This window comes from Peromyscus maniculatus, chromosome 23, assembly GCF_049852395.1.
Source record: "Peromyscus maniculatus bairdii isolate BWxNUB_F1_BW_parent chromosome 23, HU_Pman_BW_mat_3.1, whole genome shotgun sequence".
Taxonomy (NCBI): Eukaryota; Metazoa; Chordata; class Mammalia; order Rodentia; family Cricetidae; genus Peromyscus; species Peromyscus maniculatus.
In genome coordinates, this window is record NC_134874.1 from 25,765,790 (window position 1) to 25,789,990 (window position 24,201).

General features: G+C 46.2%; 1 protein-coding gene across 11 annotated transcripts in view; it reads left to right on the forward strand.

Moving 5' to 3' along the window:
• LOC102904287 (general transcription factor II-I repeat domain-containing protein 2) overlaps positions 1-24,201 on the forward strand; it is a 41,780-nt gene that overhangs the window by 10,991 nt on the left and 6,588 nt on the right. For 3 of the 11 annotated variants that reach the window (XM_076560586.1, XM_076560588.1, XM_076560587.1), the window contains 10 exons: positions 838-976; positions 3,179-3,298; positions 6,914-7,097; positions 7,436-7,464; positions 9,884-9,938; positions 11,017-11,060; positions 12,895-12,972; positions 16,010-16,086; positions 18,577-18,655; positions 21,128-21,205. In XM_076560586.1, the coding sequence (XP_076416701.1) occupies positions 838-976; positions 3,179-3,298; positions 6,914-7,097; positions 7,436-7,464; positions 9,884-9,938; positions 11,017-11,060; positions 12,895-12,972; positions 16,010-16,086; positions 18,577-18,655; positions 21,128-21,205 (883 nt within the window). The remainder of the gene's footprint in view (positions 1-837; positions 977-3,178; positions 3,299-6,913; positions 7,098-7,435; positions 7,465-9,883; positions 9,939-11,016; positions 11,061-12,894; positions 12,973-16,009; positions 16,087-18,576; positions 18,656-21,127; positions 21,206-24,201) is intronic. The other 8 variants (XM_042267696.2, XM_042267695.2, XM_076560589.1 and 5 more) reach the window with 5 other exon arrangements.

Sequence of the window (24,201 nt, forward strand, 5' to 3'; positions counted from 1 at the left end):
CTTGCTAGTGTAACAGTGAGTTCAAGGCCAGTCTGGGACGCATGAGACCATCCTCTTTACCCCCTAAAAAAAAAAGAAGAAAGAAAGAAAGAAAGAAAGAAAGGAAGGAAGGAAGGAAGGAAGGAAGGAAGGAAGGAAGGAAGAAAGGAAGAAAGGAAGAAAGGAAGAAAGGAAGAAAGAAAGAAAGAAAGAAAACTAGAAATATCTGCTCCCAACACCATGGGAGGAAACAGATCCATTCCTACATTTGACAAGCAAGCACCCAAATGTGGTGCAAGATGTGAGGGCAGACCAGGCCCCCCTCACAGGTTTTATATCCTGTGTGTATGTGTTTCTGTGGGTAAATATAATAACTATAAAGTAGGGCCAGCAGGATAATTCAGCAGGCAAAGGAGCTTCAGTTCTCAGGACTCACAGCGTAGGAGAGAACTGACTCTGCAAGCTGTTCTCTGACCTTCACATGAGTACTGTGATGTGCTAGTGCACGCGCGCGCACACACACACACACACACACACACACACACACACACACACTATTATTTCTACTACTACTTCTCATAATACAATGAAAAGTAGCTATGGAAAGAGATGTTTAAGGGGAATAAGGGAGTAGTTTGGAGGTCTGGGAGAAAGTCTCCAGACAGAGTCTCATCCAGCGCAGGCTCAGCTTGAACTTGCCTTGTCGCAGAGGCCTTGATCCCCGTGCCTCCACCTCCTCAGTGCTGGGATCCTGGGCGTGGGCCATCTTTCCTGTACTTGATTTTTCCTTCTGTCTCCTCAGCTCCTCAGCTGGCCTGACCAATCCTAGACCATTGTCCTTGTGCTTTTCTGTCTTAGTGTAAAGAGCTGGCCAAGTCCAAGGCTGAGGTGGCCTGCATCGCCGTGTACGAGACGGACGTGTACGTGGTGGGGACAGACCGAGGCTGTGCCTTTGTCAACGCCAGACAGGATTTCCAGAAAGACTTCGCACAGCACTGTAGGTGGCCACCGTTGTATCCTCTTGTCTCTGGTGCTGTTTGGTTGGTGGGTTGGTTTTTATAAGGGGATTGAATGTAGGGCCTTACACATGCTAGGCAAGTATTCCACCTGCCATTGAACTGTATACTGCACCCCAGTTTTAACCCCACATTTCACTTGATTAAATTTTTTTTCAAGATGGTCTCGTGTAGCTCTAGCTGACCTGCAACTTGCTGTGTAGACTAGGTTGGCCTTGAACTCACAGAGATCCTCCTGCCTCCAACTCCTGCATGCTGGAATGAATTAACAACATATACACCGTGCCTAGCCTGATAATATGATTTTTGCTCATCATTCTGTTAACATGATATATTGCATTGATTGATTTTGGGGGTTGTTGTTGTTGTTTGGTTTGCTTTTGGTTTTTTCAAGACAGGATTTCTCTGTGGAGCCCTGGCTGTCCTGAAACTTGCTCTGTAGGCCAGCCTGGCCTTGAACTCAGAATTCCATCTGCCTTTGCCTTCCAAGTGGTGGAATTAAAGTTTACACCACAACACCTGGCTGCATTGATTGATTTAAAAAAAAAAAACAAAAAACATTTACTTCTAGTGTGTGTGTGTGTGTGTGTGTGTGTGTGTAAATGCCCAGAGTCCAGAAAAAGGCATCAGATCCCCTGGAGCTGGGTTTACAGGCAGCTTGCGAATGTGAGCTATTCTTCTAAAGGACCCAAGTTCAATTCCCAACGTCCACATCAGGAGGCTCACAGCCACCTGTAGCTCCATCTCCAGGGGGATCCAATACCTCTGGCCTTCATGGATGGTCACATCATAGATTCATGTGCACATACCACACATACACACATACATGATACACATAATTAAACATACTAAATTTTAAAAAAGGTTTGCATCATAGTTTCTTTCTTTTTTCTTCTTTTTTTTTTTTTTTACTTAAAGATTTACTTTTGTTTTTAAGTTTGTGTTATGTGTATGTGAATGCAGTTCTCTAGAAGCCAGAAGAGGGCACCAGACCCCTGGAGATGGAGTTACAGGCAGTTGTGAGCCCTGATATTGGTTCTGGGCACCAATCTGAGTCCTCTGCAAGACCAGCTCACACTCATAACCATAGCCAGTGAGCTTTCTCTCTAGTTTCTATAACACCTTTATCTGTAAAATAAATTTAAAAAAAATCAATCCCACATGGCAATGGGATACAACCCTTCTAATATTGTTGAGTGAGCCTGCTAGTATTCTGTTGAGGATTTTCCCATCAGCATTGATCAGACATACAGCCCTGGGATTTTCTTTTCTGGCATGTAATTTTTACTTTTGCTGAGACAGGGTCTTATGTAGCCCAGGCTGGCCCAAACTCACTAGGTAGCTGAGGATTACCGACCGCTCATGATCCTCCTGCCTGCACCTCCTGAGTGCTGGGATTACAAGTGTGTGCCACCACGCCCACCTCTAGTTTCTTGAGATGGTGTGGGATTTAGTTGCTGATTGGAGGATTTTTCTTGTTATTTGTTGTCCTTTCGAGACAGGGTCAACTGAGAGATTCGAGTCAATGCTGTCCTGTGCTGGTCCCCCTTCCTCAGACTCCCAAGGGCTGGGGTCACTGATGTCGGTGCTCCCCGAGGCATACGAGTTGAGCAGTAGCTTTATTTCAGGGGTAACCACCATGCTTGACCCTAGTCATCATGTGAACCCGCTACCCTGTCAGGGCTCCAGAGATGGTCAGTGGTTGCTGCACATACAGAGGACCCAGATTGGCTCCCAGCATTCACATCAGCTTGCTAAGAACCTCTGGTAACTCCAGCGCCAAGGGATCGGATGTCCTAGCCTCCAAGGACATGCATCCACATATATTCATGCAGATAAGAATAAATCTTGGGGCTGGGGATTTAGTTCAGTGGTAGAACGCTTGCCTAGCAAGCACAAGGTCCTGGGTTCGATCCTCAGCTCTGAAAAAAAAAATCTTAAAACAAAAAAACTACTCTCTCCTTAGGACTAGGAGGTACAACTCTGTTAGTAGAATGGTTGTCTTGAATGTGTGAAGCCCTGACTTCCATCCTTAGAAAAACAAAAACTCCTCTTTAGTGCCTAATGTAAAAGGGCCATTTTATGATTCCCATCCCCACCCCCACCCCCCAAGTACCAGAAATACAGATGGGAGGGGACAGAAAGAACGCTTGCTCTGACCCATCCTCATCCTGTGCTTGCAGGCCAGGGAGAAGGACTGACCGAAGAGAAGCCACTGTGTCCCGAAAATGGGACTCAGGTCTGCTCCGGAGAAGCCCAACTGCTCAGGAAAGCAGTGGAGGACCATTTCTGCCTTTGTTACCGTAAGTCCCCAGGGAGCGCGCACACACACACACACACACACACACACACACACACACACACACACGCGTGCGCGTGCGCCATACAGTACACATGGAGGTTACAGAAGAACTTGCAGGAAGCTGGTGTTCTCCTTCCATGGTGGGTCCAGAAGATCGATTGATCTCAGGTTACCATGCTTGCCCAGTAAGCACTTTTCTCCCTGAACCCACTCTCCGGCCCACGAGCCCTCTAAATAGCCATGTAGGAATTGTGTAATTTTATCAGCTAGATGACTTAGGATCCTATGAACTCATTTACTCATTAATTTATATATTTATTTTGCAGTGTTGTGGGGGAAACCCAGAGTCTCATGTATACCAGGCAGGTGCTGTACCACTGAGCCACACCCCCACCCCTCCCTGGGGGTTCTAGGCAGGTGCTGTACCACTGAGCCACACCCCCACCCCTCCCTGGGGGTTCTAGGCAGGTGCTCTACCACTGAGCCACACCCCAGCCCCTCACTGGGGGATTCTAGGCAGGTGCTCTACCACTGAGCCACACCCCAGCCCCTCACTGGGGGATTGGTTCTAGTTCCATTCTCAGCATCACAAAGAAAACACACACACACACACACACACAAAAAAAAAAAAAAAAAAAAAAAAAAAACACCTCTAAATTATCAGATAGCTATACAGCAGAAAGGGGAGTGTAATAAGTACCAATATGAGCAAAGTACAATGATACACACATTCGTATAGGAAAATGTCACAAGAAAGCTAGACATAATGGAGCATACTTGTGATTCTAGCATTCAGGACCCTGAGGCAGGAGAATCATTGCAAGTTGGATACCAACCTAGAGTTCAGGCCACCATGGACAACCTTTCTCAAAAGCAAAAGTAAGAGAACTAGCCAGGCACACGCCTTCAATCCCAGCGCTCAGGAGGCAGAGGCAGGTGGATCTCTGTGAGTTCGAGGCCAACCTGGGCTACAGAGTGTGTTCCAGGACAGCTTGGGCTGTTGTTACACAGAGAAACTCTGCCTAAAAAAAAAAAAAAAAAAAAACAAAAAAAAAAACAATATATAAGCCTGGTGGTGGCAGCACAGGCCTTTAATCCCAGCACTCAGGTGGCAGAGGCAGGTGGATGTCTGTGAGTTTGAAGCTGGGGGAAAAACTAAATAAACAAATAAGTAAGTTGGGGTTAAGTAAATAAATAAATAAATAAATAAATAAATAAATAAATAAATAATGGGAAAGGAAAGGAAAACCAGGAAAAGAAAACAGTATAAGAAGCTGGGATGGAGGTACACACCTTTAGTCCTGGCACTCAGCAGACTGAAGTAGAAGGATCAAGAGTTCAAGGCCAGCCTGGGCAATAGGAGACTGTCTGAAAAACACCCCACAAAAGCATCATAATTATAATAACAATATACTGCCTGAGTTTCTCCAAACCCCACACAGCTTCATGCATTTCTGTATTGTGTAAGTGCCGAGAGTGGGAGCCTTCAGCACAGGGTGCCTGGGGTCCCAGGTGACACTTCCCTGTAAGGAATGGGCTTCTAGTGCCTTGGCCCTCAGCCCCTGATGATGACCCAGCTCCAAATGGTGAGTGGACACTCACCAGGCAAGCTAACTTACCCTACCATGTCTCCGTCCAACTTGTTTTCACATAGTGAGTTAGTTCAGCTCTGGATTGGGGTGCTCTCAACAGAGACCATCCTGGGACTAACTAAATGTTCAGCCTCCAGGAGAATGAATGGATGGCCTGTTTTTTCTCCCTTTTTGCCTCTGTATGTGTCTAATGCCCATGAAAGTCCCAAAAGGGCATCAGATCCTTTGGAGTTAGGGATGGTTGTGAACCACCATGTGGGTGCTGGAGTACAGGTGTGTACCACCAGTCCTCTTCGTAGGCAGTACTGGGATTAACCCCGAGCCTTCGTTCGTGCTAGGCAAGCACTGTGTGCGTGTTAATCTTCAGCCATAATTTTACAGCTTTGATTGGGAATTGTATTGATCTTTCAGGGTAGAGAAGCTACTTTGTGCTTTTTTTTTTTTAATTATAGGTGTATGTGTGTTTGTTTTGCCTGCATGTATGTCTACATATGTGTGTGTCTGGTACCTACAAAGGTCAGAAAAAGATGTTGGATCTTCTGAAATTGAAAGTACGCACAGTTATGTGCCACCATGTGGATGCTGGGACTTGAACCCAGGTCCCCTGGAAGAGCAGCTAGTGCTCTTATTAACCACTGAGCCATCTCTTCAGCACTTCCAACCTCTACTTTTTTATTTATTTCTGGAAATGAGAAAGGGTTTACTGTGGCCTGTTGCTTTAAAGGTGTATTGCTCAGGGTTCTCTAGAGGAACAGAACTGGTGGAATAGAAAATACACACACACACACACACACACACACACACACACACACACACACACACATTACCATAGTTTGGGTTTCTATTGCTGTGATACAACACCATGAAAAGCAAGTTGGAGGGGCTGGAGAGATGGCTTAGAGGTTAAGAGCACTGACTGCTCTTTCAGAGGTCCTGAGTTCAGTTCCCAGCACCCACATGGTGGCTCACAACCATCTGTAATGAGATCTGGAACCCTCTTCTGTATACATAATAAATAAATAAATCTTTTTAAAAAATCATTAAAAAAAAAGAAAGAAAGAAAAAGAAAAGCAAGTTGGAGCCAGGCAGCAGTAAGTAGTGCATACCTTTAATCCCAGCACTTGCGAGGCAGAAACAGATGGATTTCTCTAAGTTTGAGGCCAGCCTGGTCTACAGAATGAGTGAGTTCCAGGACAGCCAGGGCTACACAGAGAAACCCTGTCTGGGTGGGGGGAGCAAGTAGGGGAGAAAATAGTTTTTTTGGCTTACATTTCCGTGTGTGTGTGTGTGTGTGTGTGTGTGTGTGTGTGTGTGTGTGTGTGCTGGATATATATGTATATATGTGTGTGTGTATATTATATATGTGTGTATATATATTATATATAAGTAATATATATTAGGTATATATATTACTTATTAGAATGGCTTACAGGCTGTGGTCCAGCTAATCCAACAATGCCTGTCTCCTCACAGAAAAATCAAGGACCTGGTAGTTCATTCAGTCCACTGGCCTAGATGTCTTAACTGGTCTTCATGCTGTGTCAGAATCCCAAAGAAGTAGGTTCTAATATCAGTGAAGGAACACTACAGCAGCAGGATGGATGAACTTGCCTGCGAGAGTGAGGGCAAGCCAGCAAAATGCAAGAGCTCCCCTTTTCCATGTCCTTTTATGTGGGCTGCTACCTGAAGGTGTGGCCCAGAGTCAGGGGAGGTCATCTCACCCCAAATGAGCCAGTCAAGAAAATCCTTCACAGGTGTGCCCAGCTTCTTAGCTTTTGGTTGATTCCTGATGCATCCAAGTTGACAACCAAGATTAGCCATCACGAGAGGGATAGAGTTTATCATGACAGGGAAGCCTTGGCCACAGTCAGGGAAGACGCTGGCTGATCACACTGCAGCCACACTCAGGAAAGAAAGAGGGCATGCTTTAGTGTATGTTCACGCCACGGGTCCCTGTGTCTATTACCCTAGAAGAAGCTGGCTGGCGGAAACCTCTAAGTACCATCTCTCACTTCCTTTCCCAGGTAAAGCACTGGGGACGACAGCCATGGTCCCTGTTCCCTACGAGCAGATGCTTCAGGACAAGGCAGCTGTGCTGGTTCAGGGCCTTCCAGAAGGCCTGGCCTTTCAGCACCCGGACAATTACAGTCTTGCAACCCTGAGGTGGATTCTGGAGAACAAAGCAGGGATCTCATTCATCATAAACAGGTAATCCGCTCTGTATCCCCTAACAGTTCACTGAAAGGTAAGCTGGATTTATCAAGTATGGCGGCACAGGCTGGGAAACTGAGGCAGGAGAATCGCTGAGGCAAGCCTGGGTTACAGTGAGTTCAAGGACAGCCTGGGATATATACTGAAAAATAAATAAACACATAGATAAGATTGCCATGGTCTGAGGCCAGGGCTGAGCCATAGAGCACTTACCTGGCATGCGCCAGGTCCTGGGTTCTACGTCCAGAATTACAACAAAGTAAAAGTGGATTGTTCACTGTGTGTGACTGCTCTGCCTGTGTTCATGTTGGGTAATGGTGTTGGTTTTCTTGCAGACCTTTCCTAGGTGCAGAGAGCCAGCTGGGTAAGTAGCAGGTTCTGATCCTTGGTGGCTGCCCAGAACCACTGAACCCATTCGGATATTACGATGATGATGCATGTTTTCATATTTTCCTTCATTTTATCACATCAAGGGGGCAACCTGGGCTGGGAGGTGGCGGTAACTTGATAATAGCTCTCTTACCTATAGGATTGCCCAGTGAGGGGCTGGGGGGGGTGTGGTTCAATAGTAGAGCACCTGCCTAGAATCCCCCAGTGCAGCTGGGAATGTGGCTCAGTGGTAGAGCACCTGCCTAGATCCATTTGTGGGGCTTAATGGGAAATATTTGTCCAGTATCCCCTAGTTAGGGGGTCAGGACATGGACTCAGTGGTAGAGCCCCTTCCTAGAATCCCCCAGTGAGGGACTGGGGTGTGGCTCAGTGGTAGAGCACCTGCCTAGAATCCCCCAGTGAGGGGCTTGAGTGTGGCTCAGTGGTAGAGCCCCTGCCTAGAATCTCCCAGTGAGGGGCTGGGGTGTGACTCAGTGGTAGAGCACCTGCCTAGAATCTCCCAGTGAGGGGCTGGGGTGTGACTCAGTGGTAGAGCCCCTGCCTAGAATCCCCCAGTGAGGGGCTGGGGTGTGGCTCAGTGGTAGAGCACCTGCCTAGAATCCCCCAGTGAGGGGCTGGGGTGTGGCTCAGTGGTAGAGCCCCTGCCTAGAATCCCCCAGTGAGGGGCTGGGGTGTGGCTCAGTGGTAGAGCCCCTGCCTAGAGTCCCCCAGTGAGGGGCTGGGGTGTGGCTCAGTGGTAGAGCACCTGCCTAGAATCCCCCAGTGAGGGGCTGGGGTGTGGCTCAGTGGTAGAGCACCTGCCTAGAATCCCCCAGTGAGGGGCTGGGGTGTGGCTCAGTGGTAGAGCACCTGCCTAGAATCCCCCAGTGAGGGGCTGGGGTGTGGCTCGGTGGGAGAGTGCCTGAGTAACATGCATGAGATGGGTTCTCTCATCAACACTACAAAGAAGAGAGAACCTGTGACACTCAAGGACTAGGCCGGCACAGGAAGAAACAGCAGAAGACCCATCAAGCTCAGGCTGGGGTGATTCTGTAGTGACACCTGGTCCTCCAGAGGAGTGTAGGGACGTAGGGAATCAACTGCTGATCAGTGAGTACCAGCTCTGCCAGGCCAGTGTTACCGGGTTTGAGGGGTCAAGGGCTCATTCTTTTGTCTCTGAAACCCCAGTCTAGGAGAAGAAATGATTCTGCTTAGCAAAGAGCCAGGCAAACAGTGGTTCTCTTAAGATGTCAGCATCATCCCTAGGGTTGAGATGGGGCTAGAATAGTGTGATTGAAAACCTCCACAGGAGCTGGGTGGTGGCGCACACCTTTAATCCAGCACTCAGGAGGCAGAGGCAGGCGGATCTCTGTGAGTGTGAGGCCAGCCTGGGCTACCAAGTGAGTTCCAGGACAGGCTCCAAAGCTACACAGAGAAACCCTGTCTCAAAAACTAAAAAAAAAAAAAAAAAAAAAAAAAAAAAATACTCAATATCACAGTAGCAGGAAAGAAGGGTTAATATTAGACTGGCCAGCATGATAGCTAAGGACTGTCATCCCAGTGCTGGGGAGACTGGGGCAGGAGAATGACAGGTTTGAGGCCTGACTGGGCCATAGAATGAGCTCCGGGCCAGCCTAAGCTCCATGATGAGCCCTCATTGCAAACCAACAAAACAGAGCTAAGGTGCTAGAACTCAGTGGTAGGGCACTTGCCTAGCGTGGGCGTGGCCCTGCTCTGGGTTCAATCTTCGGCACCAAAAATAAAACTTAAAATAATAAATTTGGAAAACAAAAAGTCCTGATCCAAATAAGGAAAGAAGTGTTTTAAGGCAAGAAGGAGAGAAGAAAGTCGAACACTTTGGAGGTGGAGGCAGGACGATCAGGAGTTCCAGGTCATCCTTAGCCACACAAGGTATTCAGGCCAGCCTGATCTACCTGTCTTAAAAACAAAATCAGCAACAAAACCCAAAAGGTAATAGTGCATTGTTTAGGGAATAAATGACACTCTAAGCCTCTCTGCATGTCCAGGGCATTGTTTTTCTTCCACAGTCTCCTCAGCCTGTGCTGGGGACCTGGGGGATGGGAACCACTGGATGTGGAGGATCAACTACTTGCTGTTTCCATGAAGAGTCAGACAGGCCAGTGTAGTGACGTGCTCAGGTGACCCAGCTGGGGAGTGGCCAGGCTGGGTTCCTCACCTATACTCCTGACACTGTCTGCCTACTTCAAGCAAACACTACCAGCTGCTATAATAAGCAGGGCTGTTTTAATCCAGCCTCCTCCCCTGCTAGCATTCTGTGATGGCTTTGAGTTGAGAATTCTCTGTTCTTTGCTTTTAAATGATGTATCCTTAAATGTGAGTCCTGTCCCACAGTACTGAGAGAGACGAGTGTGTACCTTTTTGTTCTTGCACAGGTGGCCTTGGGATGGCGACAGGTGCCCAGAGGCTGACACTACCACCAAATGACAGGTAAAAATAAAATAAAATAAAACCGTAATTAATAACGGCATAAAATGAACCAGGCGGTAGTGGTGCATACCTTTAATCACAGCATTTCGGTGGCAGAGGTAGGCAGATCTCTAAGTGGATCTACGGGCCAGACTGGTCTACAGATGGAGTTCCAGGGCAGCCAAGACTACACTGAGAAACCCTGTCTTGAAAAACCAAAAAATAAAAATAAAAAAGATAGTAAAAAAGGGGCTGGAGAGATGGCTCAGCGGTTAAGAGCACTGACTGCTCTTCCAGAGGTCCTGAGTTCAATTCCCAGCAACCACATGGTGGCTTACAACCATCTACAATGAGATCTGGTGCCCTCTTCTGGCCTGCAGGGATACATGCAGGCAGAATACTGTATACATAATAAATAAATAAATCTTTTAAAAAAAAATGTGGTGGTGGCACATGCCTTTAATCCCAGCACTGGGGAGGCAGAGGCAGGTTGACCTCTGTGAGTTCGAGGCCAGCCTGGCCTACAGAGTGAGTTCCAGGACAGGCACAAAGCTACACAGAGAAACCCTGTCTCGAAAAAACCAAAAAAAAATAAAAAATTAAAAATAATAAAAATAATAAAAGCATAGAATGAATAATAAACCAGGATTAGTGGCAAAGCCTTGTGGCCCCAGGATGGAGAGGGGAGACAGGAGGATCAGGAGTTCAAGGCCATCCTTGACTACATAGTTAGATTGAGGACAGCCTGCATGAGATCTTCTCTCAAAACCAAAAGAAAAAGAAAAAGAAAGAAAAGGCCAGGAATGGGTTTTATATTTTTTATTTTATGTGTTTGAGTGTATACCATGTGTGTGCCTGGTGCCTATGGATGTTTGAGAGGATATCGGATCCCCTGTTACTGGAGTCACAGGGAGTTATAAACTGCCTGGTGTGGCTGCTGGGAACCAAACCTGAGTCTTGGAAGAGCAGTAATCCATCTTTCTGGCCTGGAACTCACAGAGATCCTCCTGCCTCTGCCTCCCGAGTGCTGAGATTAAGGTATGCACCACCATGCCTAGCTCCACTGATTTTCTTGACTTGAGTTCCTGTCTCCTCACAGTTGTGGCCCCATCAGTGTGAAAACGGAACCCATGGAAGATTCTGGTAGGTACACTGATGCTTTGGCAGTCAGATGTTTAGCAGGTTACCATTTGACTGGCTGCTTTTTATTTACTTTTATAAAAATGACTTAAGTCTTTTTCTAAGAATAACTAAGTAATTAACCGTAACTTGGGCCATATTTATGGAGTACTAGGGAAGTACTACTGCTTATCTGAAATGTTTGGTCCCCAGCCAGATAGCTCAGCAGGTAAAGACACTTGCCTATTGACCTGATTTCAAGCCCCAGGATGCACGTCTTGTAAGAAGAGCGCCAGCGCCCACAAGCCATCCTCTGCCCTCACACACTGCACTCCATGGCACATTATACATGCATGCACCACACACATAGAAAAATAAATGAGTTAAAGGCAGGAGCAATGTCTCAGCCATGAGGAGCACTTCCTGTTCTTCCAGGGGACCTGGGTTTGGTTCCCAACACCCGCATGGTGGCTCACACCCGTATGTAACTCCACTTCCAGAGGATCAGATTCCCTCTCTGACCTCCACGGGCACCAGGTGTGCATAATACACATGAAATAAAATAAATCTAAAAAAATTCAGATAAATACAGTTTGGCTTCAAAAAGCATCTTCAGTTTCGAATTTTGTCAGATTTGGGTTCTTTGCTTTTTTTCTGAGGCAGAGTCTTGCTATATAGCTCAGTCTTAAAATGTGGGATTATGGGACTAGAGGGATGGCTCAGTGGTTAAGAGCACTGGCTGCCCTTCCAGAGGTCCTGAGTTCAATTCCCAGCACCCACATGATGGTTCACAGTGTTCTATAACAGTAGTCCCACGGGATCTGGTGCCCTCTTCTGGTGTGCAGACATGCTGGAAGAAACGTCTACATAAGGTACATAAATAAGCAAATAAATGATGTGGGATTACATGTGTAATTACATATGCAGGTGTGCACACCTCTGTCTACTGAGGCTATAATGAGGTATTGGATGATATCCCCTGTCTCTCCAGCTGTTTCTCGATGCAGAGTCTTTTCCTAAACCTGGAAGCTGGAAGCCCAAAAGACCCAGCAATCCTGTCTCTGTTCCATTTGGAGCTGGGATTACAAGTGTGTGTTGGATGCCTGGCCTACTTTATGGGTGCTGGGACCCGAATTCAGTCCTCATGACTACATAACATGTGCTATTAGCCATCTTCCCATATCCCCAGCCCCTACATAGCTTTGTTGGTTTTTTTAATTCTCTGACCATCCAAGACACAAGCCAATGACAATTGAGACTGGAGAAGCGCCCATCACCAGTGTTAAGCAGGAAGGAGTTGAGAGCCGAAAGCCGACAGGTTGGGACTGAGGTGCATGCCCACAGCCCAGTTCTTCTCAGCTCTAGCACTTGGCTCACTTTTTCCCTCTTGGCTTTGTTTTTTGTTTTTTCGGAGCTATTGCTAGAGTTTGATCTTACATGTTCCCCAGGGATGCATTGGGAGATGGTGGGGCCTTTGAAAGGTGGAGTCTCCTAGGAAGTCTTCAGGCCATCAAGTCAGGCCCCTGCAGACTGGCCTTCAGTTTACTGTTAGCCAAAGAGGATTTTATTTTTAAGACTCAGTCCCTAAGACCAGGCCCTTTGCTGGCCTGGGACTTGCCGTTCAGATGAGGCTGGCCTTGAACTCACAGAGATTGGCCTGCCTCAGCCTCTGGAATGCTGGGATTAAGGGCATGTGCCGTTGTCTCCTGCTTCCAAAGAGGATCTTGATTTTCCTGCTTCTGCCTCTACCTCCCGAGTCCCGGGGTGACAGATCTGTGCCACCATTCCCTCCAAGCCAGATGCTGCATTAGTTGGTCATGGTTACCTGAGCCCTCACTGTGGTCTCTTGCTCTCTCAGGGACTTCACCGAAGGCAGCAGCCGTGTTAGTCAAGACGGAGTCAGAAGATCCGAATTACCAACAGTGGAACATGCAAGGTAACACGCTGTTCCAGTCCCTTGACAACTGGAGTGGTAGTCGCCACTCACATGAGAGATGATAGAGAGGAACAGGGGGACAGGAGATGGCTCAGAGGGTAAGAACAATTGCTGTGCAAGCATGAAGACCTGAGTTCAGATCCCCAGTGAAGGGGTTAATGCGGCGCTCGTGGCTGGCCGAAGAATCACGAGCCATGGTTACCTTTTTAGAGCTTCATTCGGAGGAAGGAAAGAGAGACAGAGAGACCGCGCCGAGGGGAAGAACAGAGAGAATAGAAAAGAGAGTGGGCGGGCACGTCCGCTTTTCAGGACACTGTCGCAGGCTGATGATGTAATAAAGACAGAATCCTTACACCCAGCACCCATGCAGAAAGCATGGTGTGGCCATAGGTGCCTGTAACAGCAGCACTCTGGGGAGCAGAGACGGGAAGATCACGGGGCTTGCTGACCTAGCCCATGTCTCAGGGGGATAAGGTGGAGAGTGATAGATCAGGACACTGGCTGTCCTCTCACCTCCGTGCATGCACAGGGACACCTGTGCTCACACATGTGTGTCAGCACACCACACATAACTACAGATGTATGTGTGTTGACCTGGACTAGCAAGTTGCCTTTTGAATTATAGGATGAATTGAGTTTATCTTAAATCCAGTGGGGCATTTGTGGAGCACACCTGTAATCCCAGCCCTCAGAAGGTGAAGGCAGGAGAATCACAAGTTCTAAGTTATCCTTGACTAGATAGCAAGTTCAGGCCCAGGTTACATGAGACCCTATCTCAAAAATTAAGAAAAGCAGGCCTGAGAGATGGCTCAGTGGTTGAGTGCTCACTGGCTGTTCTTCCAGAGGAGCTGAGTTCAATCCCCAGCACCCATATGGCAGCTCACAACTGTCTGTAATTCCACTTCCAAGGGTTCTGACATTCTCATATAGATGTACATGCAGGCAAAACACCAATGCACATGAAATAAAAAAAATTTTTTTTTAATTAAGAAAAGGGACAATGGTGGTATATGCCTATAATCCTAGTGCTCCTGAGGCATAGGCAGGCGGATCTCTGAGTACAAGGCCAGCCTGGTCTATAGAACTAGTTCCAGGGCTACAGAGAAACCCTGTCTCAAAAAACCAAAAAAAAAAAAGTTTAGCTGGGTGGTAGGGGTGGTGAATGCATTTAATCCCAGCACTCAGGAGGCAGAGACAGGCAGAATTTGAGGCCAGCCTGGTCTACATAAAGAATTTCAGGACAGCCAGGGCTACACAGAGAAACTCTGTCTTGAAACACAAAAACAAAAAAAGAAAGAAAATGAAGAAAAGCTTCTCAAGGTGCCATGGTGTGTGTAGTCATGGGTTGATCAGGTAATTCGATTTATTGAGCCAAGTCAGCAGTTTGTAAAGGACCCAATCCAGCTGGTTAAAAGATGCAACAGACATAGAAAAGAATTCCAGGGGCTGGAGAGATGGCTCAGCAGTTAAGAGCACTGTCCACTCTTCCAGAGGTTCTGGGATCAATTCCCTGAACCCACACGATGGTTCACAATCATCTATAAATGTGTTCCTATGGAATCTGATGCCTTCTTCCAGTGTGCAGATGTACATGCAGACAAATACCCCAAGAACATTTAATATAATAAATAATATAATAAATAATTCCAGAAGATTGCTGTGGCCACAGCAATAGGGTTTGCTGTAATGGATTCATCGGCTTCCTTGTAAAACTGATCCGTGTGCCTATAACTAACACTATTGTGGGTGGCTGAATCCATCCTCACCATGGGAGCTGGTGAACAAGTGAGGTGTGAGAAGCTCGTGATGGACAGATTTGCCTGTACACCTTATGTCCTTTCCTTTCCTCCGCCTAAGATGTTTTCTATTTCTAAATTAAGATAGTTTCAAAATAAACATTTTTTCCATAACAACAACAAAAACAGAGGACTGTCGAGAGGATCCGTGGGTAAATGGCCTGCTGCCAACCCCGCCAGCACCCACATGTGCTAAGGAGAGAACTGACTCCTACAAGTTGACCTCTGACCTCCACACATGCTCTATGGCTTACACTCCAACACCTTTGCATACACACAATAGATAAATTAATGTAAAAACATTTTTTTTTTTTTTTTGGTCTTCTGAGATAAGATTTCTCTGTGTAGCCCTGGCTGTCCTGGAACTCAATCTGTAGACCAGGCTGGACTTGAACTCAGAGATCCACCTGCCTCTGCCTCCCAAGTGCTAGGATTAAAGGTGTGCACCACCCAGACATTGTAAAACATTTTTTTTTTTAAGATTTATTTTTTATGTATACAGTGTTCTGTCTGCATGTATGCCTGCTTACCAGAAGAGGACACCAGAAAGAGGTGGTTGTGAGCCACCACATGGTTGCTGGGAATTGAACTCAGGACCTCTGGAAGAGCAGCCAGTGCTCTTAACCTCTGAGTCATCTCTCTAGCCCCTGTAAAAACAATTGTTTAAGGTAGGAGAGAAAGGACTTTGTAGTGATACAATTGTTTTAGGATCACCATGCTTCTGTAACTCCCCTTTTTAATGAATTTTTTGGTTGTTTGTTTGTTTGTTTGTGACAGGGTCTTATGTAGCCCAGGTGGGCCCCAAACTTACTGTGTCCTAGAGGATAATCTTGAACTCCTGATCCTCCTGCCTCTACCTCCTGAGTGCTAGGGTTATAGGTGGGCACCCCTCCTAGTTTTATGTGGTGTTGGGGGTGGATCCAGGACTTCTGCACACTAGGTAAACACTCTGCCTGCTGAACACATCCTGGCCTTTGAAATGTTTCCCTTGTATTCAGTGACTTCTGAATGTTATGTTACATTTTTATTTATTTATTGGCTGGAAAAGGCAGGGAGTAGTGCCACTGTGTTTGAGGGGAAATCAGAGGACAGTTTTCAGGAGTCAGTTCCCCCCTTTCATAATATGGGTCCCGGGAATCAAACTCAGGTCATCAGGCTTGGCTGCAAACACCTTTACCTGCTGAGCCGTCTCCATGGTCCCAGTTACATCTGTGTGAGTTGCATTTCTCACTGAGCTATAGGTGGCTTATTCTCCTTCCAGGAAGCCAGCATTCTTCCACCAGCAGTGAAGTCACAGATATGGAATTACCCTCTGAAGGTTAGAAAACAAAGCGTCTCCTCCCCTTAAACATGTGGGAAATAAAGAAAGCAGCTTCCTGGCGTGCCTGTCGTAGGAAGCAGCACTAAGGGCTGTGTGTTTCCTGTTCACGATCAATAAGTGGGAACCTCACACCAGTTCGGCCTATGGCCTTACCACAGCACTAGGTCTTTTTGTTTGTTGACAAAGGATCTAGGTAGCCCAGGTTGGGGCTCACCATGTAGCCACTGGCCTCAGACTTGCATCAGTCCTGTCCACCCCCGAGTATAGGAGGAGGGTGTAGAAGCCCATGTCTGGCCTTTCTTTCCTTTTTTTTTTTTTTTTTTTTTTGTTGTTGTTGTTGTTGTTCTCCAAGACAGGGTTTCTCTGTGTAGCCCTGGTTGTGCTGGAACTTGATCTGTAAACCAGGCTGGCCTCGAACTCAGGGATCTGACTGTCTCTGCCTCCTGTGTCCTGGGATTAAAGGCATGTACCACCACGCCAGGCCCTCCTTTTTTGTTTTTGTTTTTTGTTTTTTTTTTCGAGACAGGGTTTCTCTGTGTAGCTTTGCGCCTTTCCTGGAACTCACTTGGTAGCCCAGGCTGGCCTCGAACTCACAGAGATCCGCCTGTTTCTGCCTCCCAAGTACTGGGATTAAAGGAATGCACTGTCACACCCAGACCTCTTTATTTTAGAACACAGGCTTTGAACATACACTTCAGGCTGGCCTCAAACATGAAATCATTCTGCCTCAGCTTCCTTAGAGCTAGGATTGGATGTGTGGACCATTATATCCTACATTTTTCCCCCTAAATCCTAGTAATTAAGGATGTTTGTTTTATTGGTTTGGTTTTTCAAGATAGGGTTTCAACCTTGGCTGTCCTTGAACTCACTGTGTAGACCAGGCCTTGAACTCACAGAGATCCCCTGCCTCTGCCTCCTGTAGTGCTGGGATCAAAGGTATACGCCACCACCTGGCTCATTTTATTTTTAGTGGTGTGTGTACATGTCTATGCATCTGAGTTCAGGTATACACAGGGTCTAGAAGAGGGTGTCAGATCCCCTGGAGAGGGAGTTCCTGGTAGTTGTGGGTGTTGGGAACCAAACTTGGATTCTCTGTAAGAACAACAAAAATTGCTCTTAACAACTCAGTCATCTCATTAAGGGGTAGGAGGGTGGTACACAACTTTAATCTCAGAACTCAGGAGGCAGAGGCAGGTGAATCTACATGAGTTCCAGGCCAGCCTGGTCTACAAAGTGAGTTCCAGGACAGTCAGGGCTACATAGAAACCCTGTCCCCCCCCCCAAAAAAAATAAACACAAAAACAATCAAAAATAAAACAACAACAACTGAGTCATCTCTCCAGCAACCCCTCACCACCCCAAAGTAATTCCTTACAAAATTAGCTGGGAGGCGGTGGTGGCACACACCTTTAATCCCAACACTCGGGAGGCAGAGCCAGGCAGATCTTTGTGAGTTTGAGGCCAGCCTGGCCTACAAAGCGAGATCCAGGAAAGGTGCAAAGCTACACAGAGAAACCCTGTCTCGAAAAAAAAAAAAAAAAAATTAAAAAATTAAAAAAAATTAAGAAGCACTGTGACCACATGAAATCCCACTGCACTAGGTAGAGGACTCAGTATCCATGGATGTGAGCAGCTCTATATTGTTGGTAATACTCAGTGTCCATGGATGTGAGCAGCTCTATATTGTTGGTAATATTCAGTGTCCATGGATGTGAGCAGCTCTATATTGTTGGTAATATTCAGTGTCCATGGATGTGAGCAGCTCTATATTGTTTGGTAATACTCAGTGTCCATGAATGTGAAGAATCTGATATTGTTTGGTAGTATGTGGAAACGTCTGTCTCCTCTCATCCTTTATAGGAGAATTCCACATGAGGTCATGATGTGGACTTTTGTGGAGACCAGGTCTGATGTAGCCTAGATTAGCCACAGACTTCCTTTTGTAACTAAGGATGACCTTCCACATCTGATCCTTATGCACTGCTTGGGATGGAACATGCTCTCCACTAACTGAGCCAAGTCCCCCGCCCTGAAATTATCCACCAGATGATTATCTCTGATAAAATTAAAATTCATTGTGTGTTTGCTATGTACAAAACATACATGGAATTTCAAGGCTTGGGGCTGGAGAGCTGGCTCAGCAGTTATGAACACTTGCTGATCTACCAGAGGACCCGAGTTCAGTTCCCAGCAGACACATAGCTGCTTACAACTGTAACTCCAGTTCCAGGAGATCTGACATCTTCTGACCTCTGCATGAATTGCACACACATAGGCACAAATAAGCATTCGAGCAAACACTCATATACATAAAATAAAATAAATCTTTTTTAAAAATTCCAAAATGAGGCCAGCCTGAGCTATAAAGTGAGTCCTTGCCCCAAAACAAAACAGAACCCTAGGGCAAGGATAGATTTGAGTGAGGGGTGGGACGGGGACAGTAAACTGTTGGAACCTGAGGTTACTTAATAATGAATGTCATTTTAGACCTTTTCTTTTCAAGAGTCCACTCCACTGGTCTCTTCAGGGACAAATGAGGACCCTGAGGCTAATGTGAAAATGGAAGGTGAGTCACCAAGAACTCTTGTGGTTGTCACATGGTCAGAGTGGCTTTCACAGTTTCTGTAATGATTATCGTAGGATGGAGATTGAAGCCAGAGTATTATGTGTTCACATCCATACGTGTGTTAGGTGCTGTGTTGATTTTAATTAGAATGCCCCACAGGCTCACATGTTTGAATACTTGGTCCCCAGTTGGTGGAACTGTTTAGGAAGGATTAGGAGGTGTGGCCTGGGTGGTGGAGGTTTGTCACTGGGGGTGGACTTTGAGATTTCAAAAGCCCACACCATTTCCAGTTCTCTCTGCCTTGTGCTTGTGGATCAAGATGTAAGCTCTCAGCTACTGCCCTAGCACCCTGCCTGCCTGCCTGCTGCCATGCTCCCTGCCATGATGGTCATGGACTCTAACCCTCTGAAACCCTATGCCCAATAAACTCTTTCTTCTATAAGTTGCCTTGGCAACAGTGGCTTATCACAGCAATAGAAAATTAACTGCCGGGCGGTGGTGGCGCACGCCTTTAATCCCAGCACTCGGGAGGCAGAGCCAGGCGGATCTCTGTGAGTTCGAGGCCAGTCTGGGTTACAGAGTGAGTTCCAGGAAAGGCTCCAAAGCTACACAGAGAAACCCTGTCTCAAAAAAAAAAAAACAAAACAAAAAAAAAAAAACAAAAAAAAAAAAGAAAAGAAAATTAACTGAGACAGATGCCCATGTCTCTGTGCATGTGGAGGTCATAGGACAACTCTGTGGAGTCATTTCTCTCCTTCCACCTTTATGTGGGTTCTGAGGACCAAACTCAGGTCACCACCTTTACAGGAAAAGTACCTTTACCCACTGAGCCATTTCTCTGCCCCCCCCCAATATGAATGATTAATAGTCCTTTTAACTATAGTTAGAATTAATGTTTGTGGGTTTGGTTTGTGGGTGTCACTGAGTCGTGTTCTCATCCTCCATTTGTGAAAAACTAGCAAGAATACTTGAAGCCCTTGGTCCTGATAATTTTACCTTTACGACAAGAATAAAAGACTTAGCTAGGCGGTGGTGGCACATGCCTTTAATCCCAGCACTCCGGAAGCAGAGCCAGGCGGATCTCTGTGAGTTCGAGGCCAGCCTGGACTACCAAGTAAGTTCCAGGAAAGGCGCAAAGCTACACAGAGAAACCCTGTCTCGAAAAACCAAAAAAAAAAAAAAGAAAAAAGAAAGACTTATCGATGGCAGCTGTCTCCTTAATGGGTGAACCTCAAGAATCAGTCATTTTGAAGATGTCATTATGTACTTCATTAAGCAGAACTGGGCTAGCCTGACACTCTCAGAAAAGGCCCCGTACAGGGATGTGATACTGTAGAACCTTACACATGTGGCTTTTCTGGAGCTATTTCCAAACCAGCTCTGCTGAGCTGAACACAGGAAAGAGGCAGAGTACTCTCAGTCAAAGGCAGCCTTACGCAGTGGGGCTTGGAAAGCAGGCGTCACGGGGTACCTCTAAAAACAAGGAAAATACATTCCCCAAGCCAAAGGGACGGTGTGTGCAATGAAAGGAAATGTCCCTCCAAGCCAGCTGTGTGCAGACAGGAAAAGAGGTTAATTCCAGACCCGTGTCAGTCTGCCAAGGAAGGCGATTCAAGAGCCAAGTGAAATGATGTCGAGTGTCTTTTTCTGTAGCCATGAATATTTCCACAGATGTAATGCTTTTCAGCTCTTTAAAATTGTTCCTTTTGATGTGCAAAATAAGTAAATAAATGCAGGGGGGAGCATCAGGTGGGAGTCAGGTAAAGTCCCTTTCTCCTTGGTAATCCTGTTAGGCTGCAAAGTGCAATATCAGTCCCTGCCATCCACCTGGCATGTAGTGACTGTCACAGTGCCGTGACAAAATGCCTGACTAGAGGCATGCAGAGATGGCTCAGCGGTTAAGAGTGTGTGTTGCTCTTCCGGAGGACCTGAGTGTGGTTCCCAGCACCCATGTCCAGTGGCTCACATCTGCCTGTAACTCCAGCTTCAGGGGCATCTCATGCCCTCTTTGGCCTCCACTGTGCTCACCTAGGCACACACTCATACACATAAATAAAGATATTTTTCTAAAAACAAAATGAGCAACTTCAAGGAGGAAGCGTATCTTGTGACTCACAGTTTGAGGGGATACAATCTTTCACAGTGTAGAAGGCGTGGCAGCCAGAGCCAGAGGCAGCTGGTCACATCTCATCCACAGTCAGGAAGCAGAGGGGTGAATGCTGGTGCTCAGCTCACTTTCTCTCTTTATTCAGTCTGGGTCCCCAGTCCCTGGGTAGAGCCCCAGCATCAGGGTGGAGCTTCCCTCAGTTAAACCTCTGGAAGCACCCTCGAAGACCTTCAAGGTCAGCCATCCCCCACCACTCCATACTGTTCTCGGGTGTGAAACGTCCAATCTGCACTTCTCATCAACTGTCGGGGGTATTTTATAGAGAGTTGCTGATTTTCTGTTCATCCTAACTCTTCTCTCTTAAGGAAATGCAAATCCGTCCAACACTGCAAGCTCTGCAGCAGGCATTGAGGATCTTAGGATTGTACAGGTGACAGTTCCAGGTAGGACACTCATTCACTGTCGTCATTTGTGTCAGGTTGTTCTCTTCTTTTCTTTCTTTTTTTTTTTTTTTTGTTTTTGTTTTGTTTTTGAGACAAGTTTCTCTGTGTAACAGTTCTCGATTTGTAGACCAGGCTAGACTCAAAATCACAGAGATCTGCCTGCCTCCACCCGCCTCTCGAGTGCTGGGATTAGATATTTTTCTTTTTGTCAAGATTGTTTTTCTTTAACTATGTGTATATATGTGTGTGTGTTGTGTGAGTGCAGTGCCTATGGAGGCCAGTAGAGGGCACTGGATCCCTTGCAGCTGGAATTGCAGGCAGTTGTGAGCTAGCTGCCTTGTGTGGGTGCTGGGAACTGAACCTAGCAAATGAGCCTTCTTAACCACTGAGCCGTCTCTCCAGTCCAATGTTACAGTCTTCATTTTGTCTTAGCAATTTTTTGATGGGTATTAGTCTCATGATGCTGTGTTCCTCCTGGTTCACTGTAACTAGAGTGAGAATTTGTGAGCATCTCACACCCTGCAGGCATCACACATCGAATCTGTATAGCTTCTCCTAGCCAAGTCCAGGTTCTACCTGGAAAATCCGTTCTTACAGTCAGCTTCACGCTCCCAGGAAGTCAGAATTGGATCAAGAGGTGCTGTGTATTTACTTCTGGGCACGTAAATCATCTTTTCTCCATGTGTGTCTCAGCTCCTCCTGGAAACAGGGGGAGCAGTCTAGCTACATGGTTACTCCAGAGTAGGAAACTGGGCTTGTGGAGGCAGGGGGCATCTAGTTATATTTAATTTACTTTGTGTGTGTGTGTTTCATAGAGTATGTTAGTGAAGATGTGGAGGTCAGAGGGCAATTTGTAGGAGTTGATTTCCCCTTCCACCATGTAGGCCCTGGGGATTGAACTCAAGTTACAAGGTTGAGGGGCAAGTGTCTATTCACTGTGCCATCTTTCTGGCTCTAAAGTAAGTGTGTGTGGGTGTGTGTATGTATACATACTTTTTATTTTTTGTGTAGTGTGTGGGCCTGAGTATGTGTGTGTGTGCACTACATGTATGTAAGAGTCCATGGAAATTGCATCAGGTTATCGGATCCCCTGGAACTGGAGTCACAGGAGGTTCTGAGCCACCGTGTGGGTGCTGGACACTCAACCTGGTCCTCTGCAAGAGCAGCCAGCACTCTGAACCCCTGAGCCATCTCTCCAGCCCTATTCCCAGAATTATTTTAATGCACAGTTGTATACTTCTTGAATCTTGAGCCACGCAATTGTTTTAGTTACTCAAAGGTAAAATTAGAGCTGATGAACTCTCTCAGCAGGTAAAGCACTTGCCACCAAGCCTCTGACAGATTATCTAAGCTCCTCCCCAGGACCTACATAGAGGTAGAAGGAGAAATCCTCTGCTCTCCACATGACCCTCTGCCCAAAAAGTAGTAAAAATCAGAAGTTTTGAGTATTTTATTTATTTATTTATTGGCTTTTGTTTGTTTCTTTTTAAAGATTTATTTATTTATTATGTATACAGAAGAGGGTGCCAGATTTTATTACAGGTGGTTGTGAGCCACCATGTGGTTGCTGGGAATTGAACTCAGGACCTCTGGAAGAGCAGTCGGTGCTCTTAACCTCTGAGCCATCTCTCCAGCCCTGTTTGTTTGTTTCTAGACAGGGTTTCACTGTATTGTATAGCCCTGGCTGTCTTGAAGCTCACTATGTATACTAGGCTGGCCTGGAACTCACAGAGATCTGTCTGCCTTCCAAGTGCTGGGATTAAAGGCATGTGCCACCACACCTGGCTTATTTATTAGCTTTTTTTTTTTTTTTTTTTTAAGTATTTTATTGATCCAGGACAGGCACAAAAACTACACAGAGAAACCCTGCCTCAAAAAACCAACCCCCCAAAAAAGTGTTTTATTTATTTTTTTATTTATTTATTTTTCTTTCTGAAACAGGGTCTCATATGTAGGCCAGACTAGTCTTGAACTCAGAGTGGTCCACCCCTCTGCCTCCTGAGTTTTGGGGTTAAAGGCATAGCTACCACACCTGGCATTAAAATTGTGTTTATTTTTAATTTGCTTTCTGTGTATGAGTTTCACCTGTGTGTATGTATGTGTACCATGTGCGTGCCTACCACCCTTGGAGTTCAGATGAGGGTAAGAAAGGTTGTGACCTGCCCTGTGGGTGCTGGGAAAGGAACCCAGTCCTCTGCAAAAGCAACAAGTGCTCTTAGCAGCTGAGAATTCTCTCGGGCCATTCCCAGACCCACTTCCACTCACCATCTTTCTAAAATTTATTTATTTTTTTCTTTTTCTGTGTTTTGGTTTTTCAAGACAGGGTTTCTCCGTGTAGCCCCGACTATCTTGGAAATCACTCTGTAGACCAGGCTGTACTCAAACTCACAGAGGCCTGCTTCTGCCTCCCAAGTGCTAAGATTAAAGATGTGCCCACCACACCAATCTTTTAAAAAATTTTTAAAGTAAGAGCCAGAGATGGTGGGACATACCTTTAATCCTATTACTCAGAAGGCAGAGGCAGTCAGATCTTGAATTCAAGGCCAACCTGGTCTACAGAGTGAGTTCCAGGACAGCAATGGCTACAGAGAGAAACCTTGTCTGGAAAAAAAAAATTTTTTTGGTTGGGGATTTAGCTCACTGGTAGAGTGCTTGCCTAACAAGCGCAAGGCCCTGGGTTCAGTCCTCAGCTCTGACCAAAAAAAAAAAAAAAAAAAAAAAAAAATTAATTAATTAATTAAAAGAAATAAATGTTGAAGTGTAATAGTCCCTTCTAGTTCTAGCATCATTTCTTCTTCTTTTCTTGTCATGTTGCATGGGCTGAGGTTTGTGCTACATACAGCGTTGAAGGCAGTGGTCTCCTGCAGCATAGAAGATCCTCCGAGAAGTAGTTGCAGCAGGGGCTGGAGACAGCTCAGGGCCGAGAGGGAGTACCGCTCTTGCAGAGGACCTGGGTTTGGTTCTCATCCCACATCTGCTGTCACCCACTTCTAGTT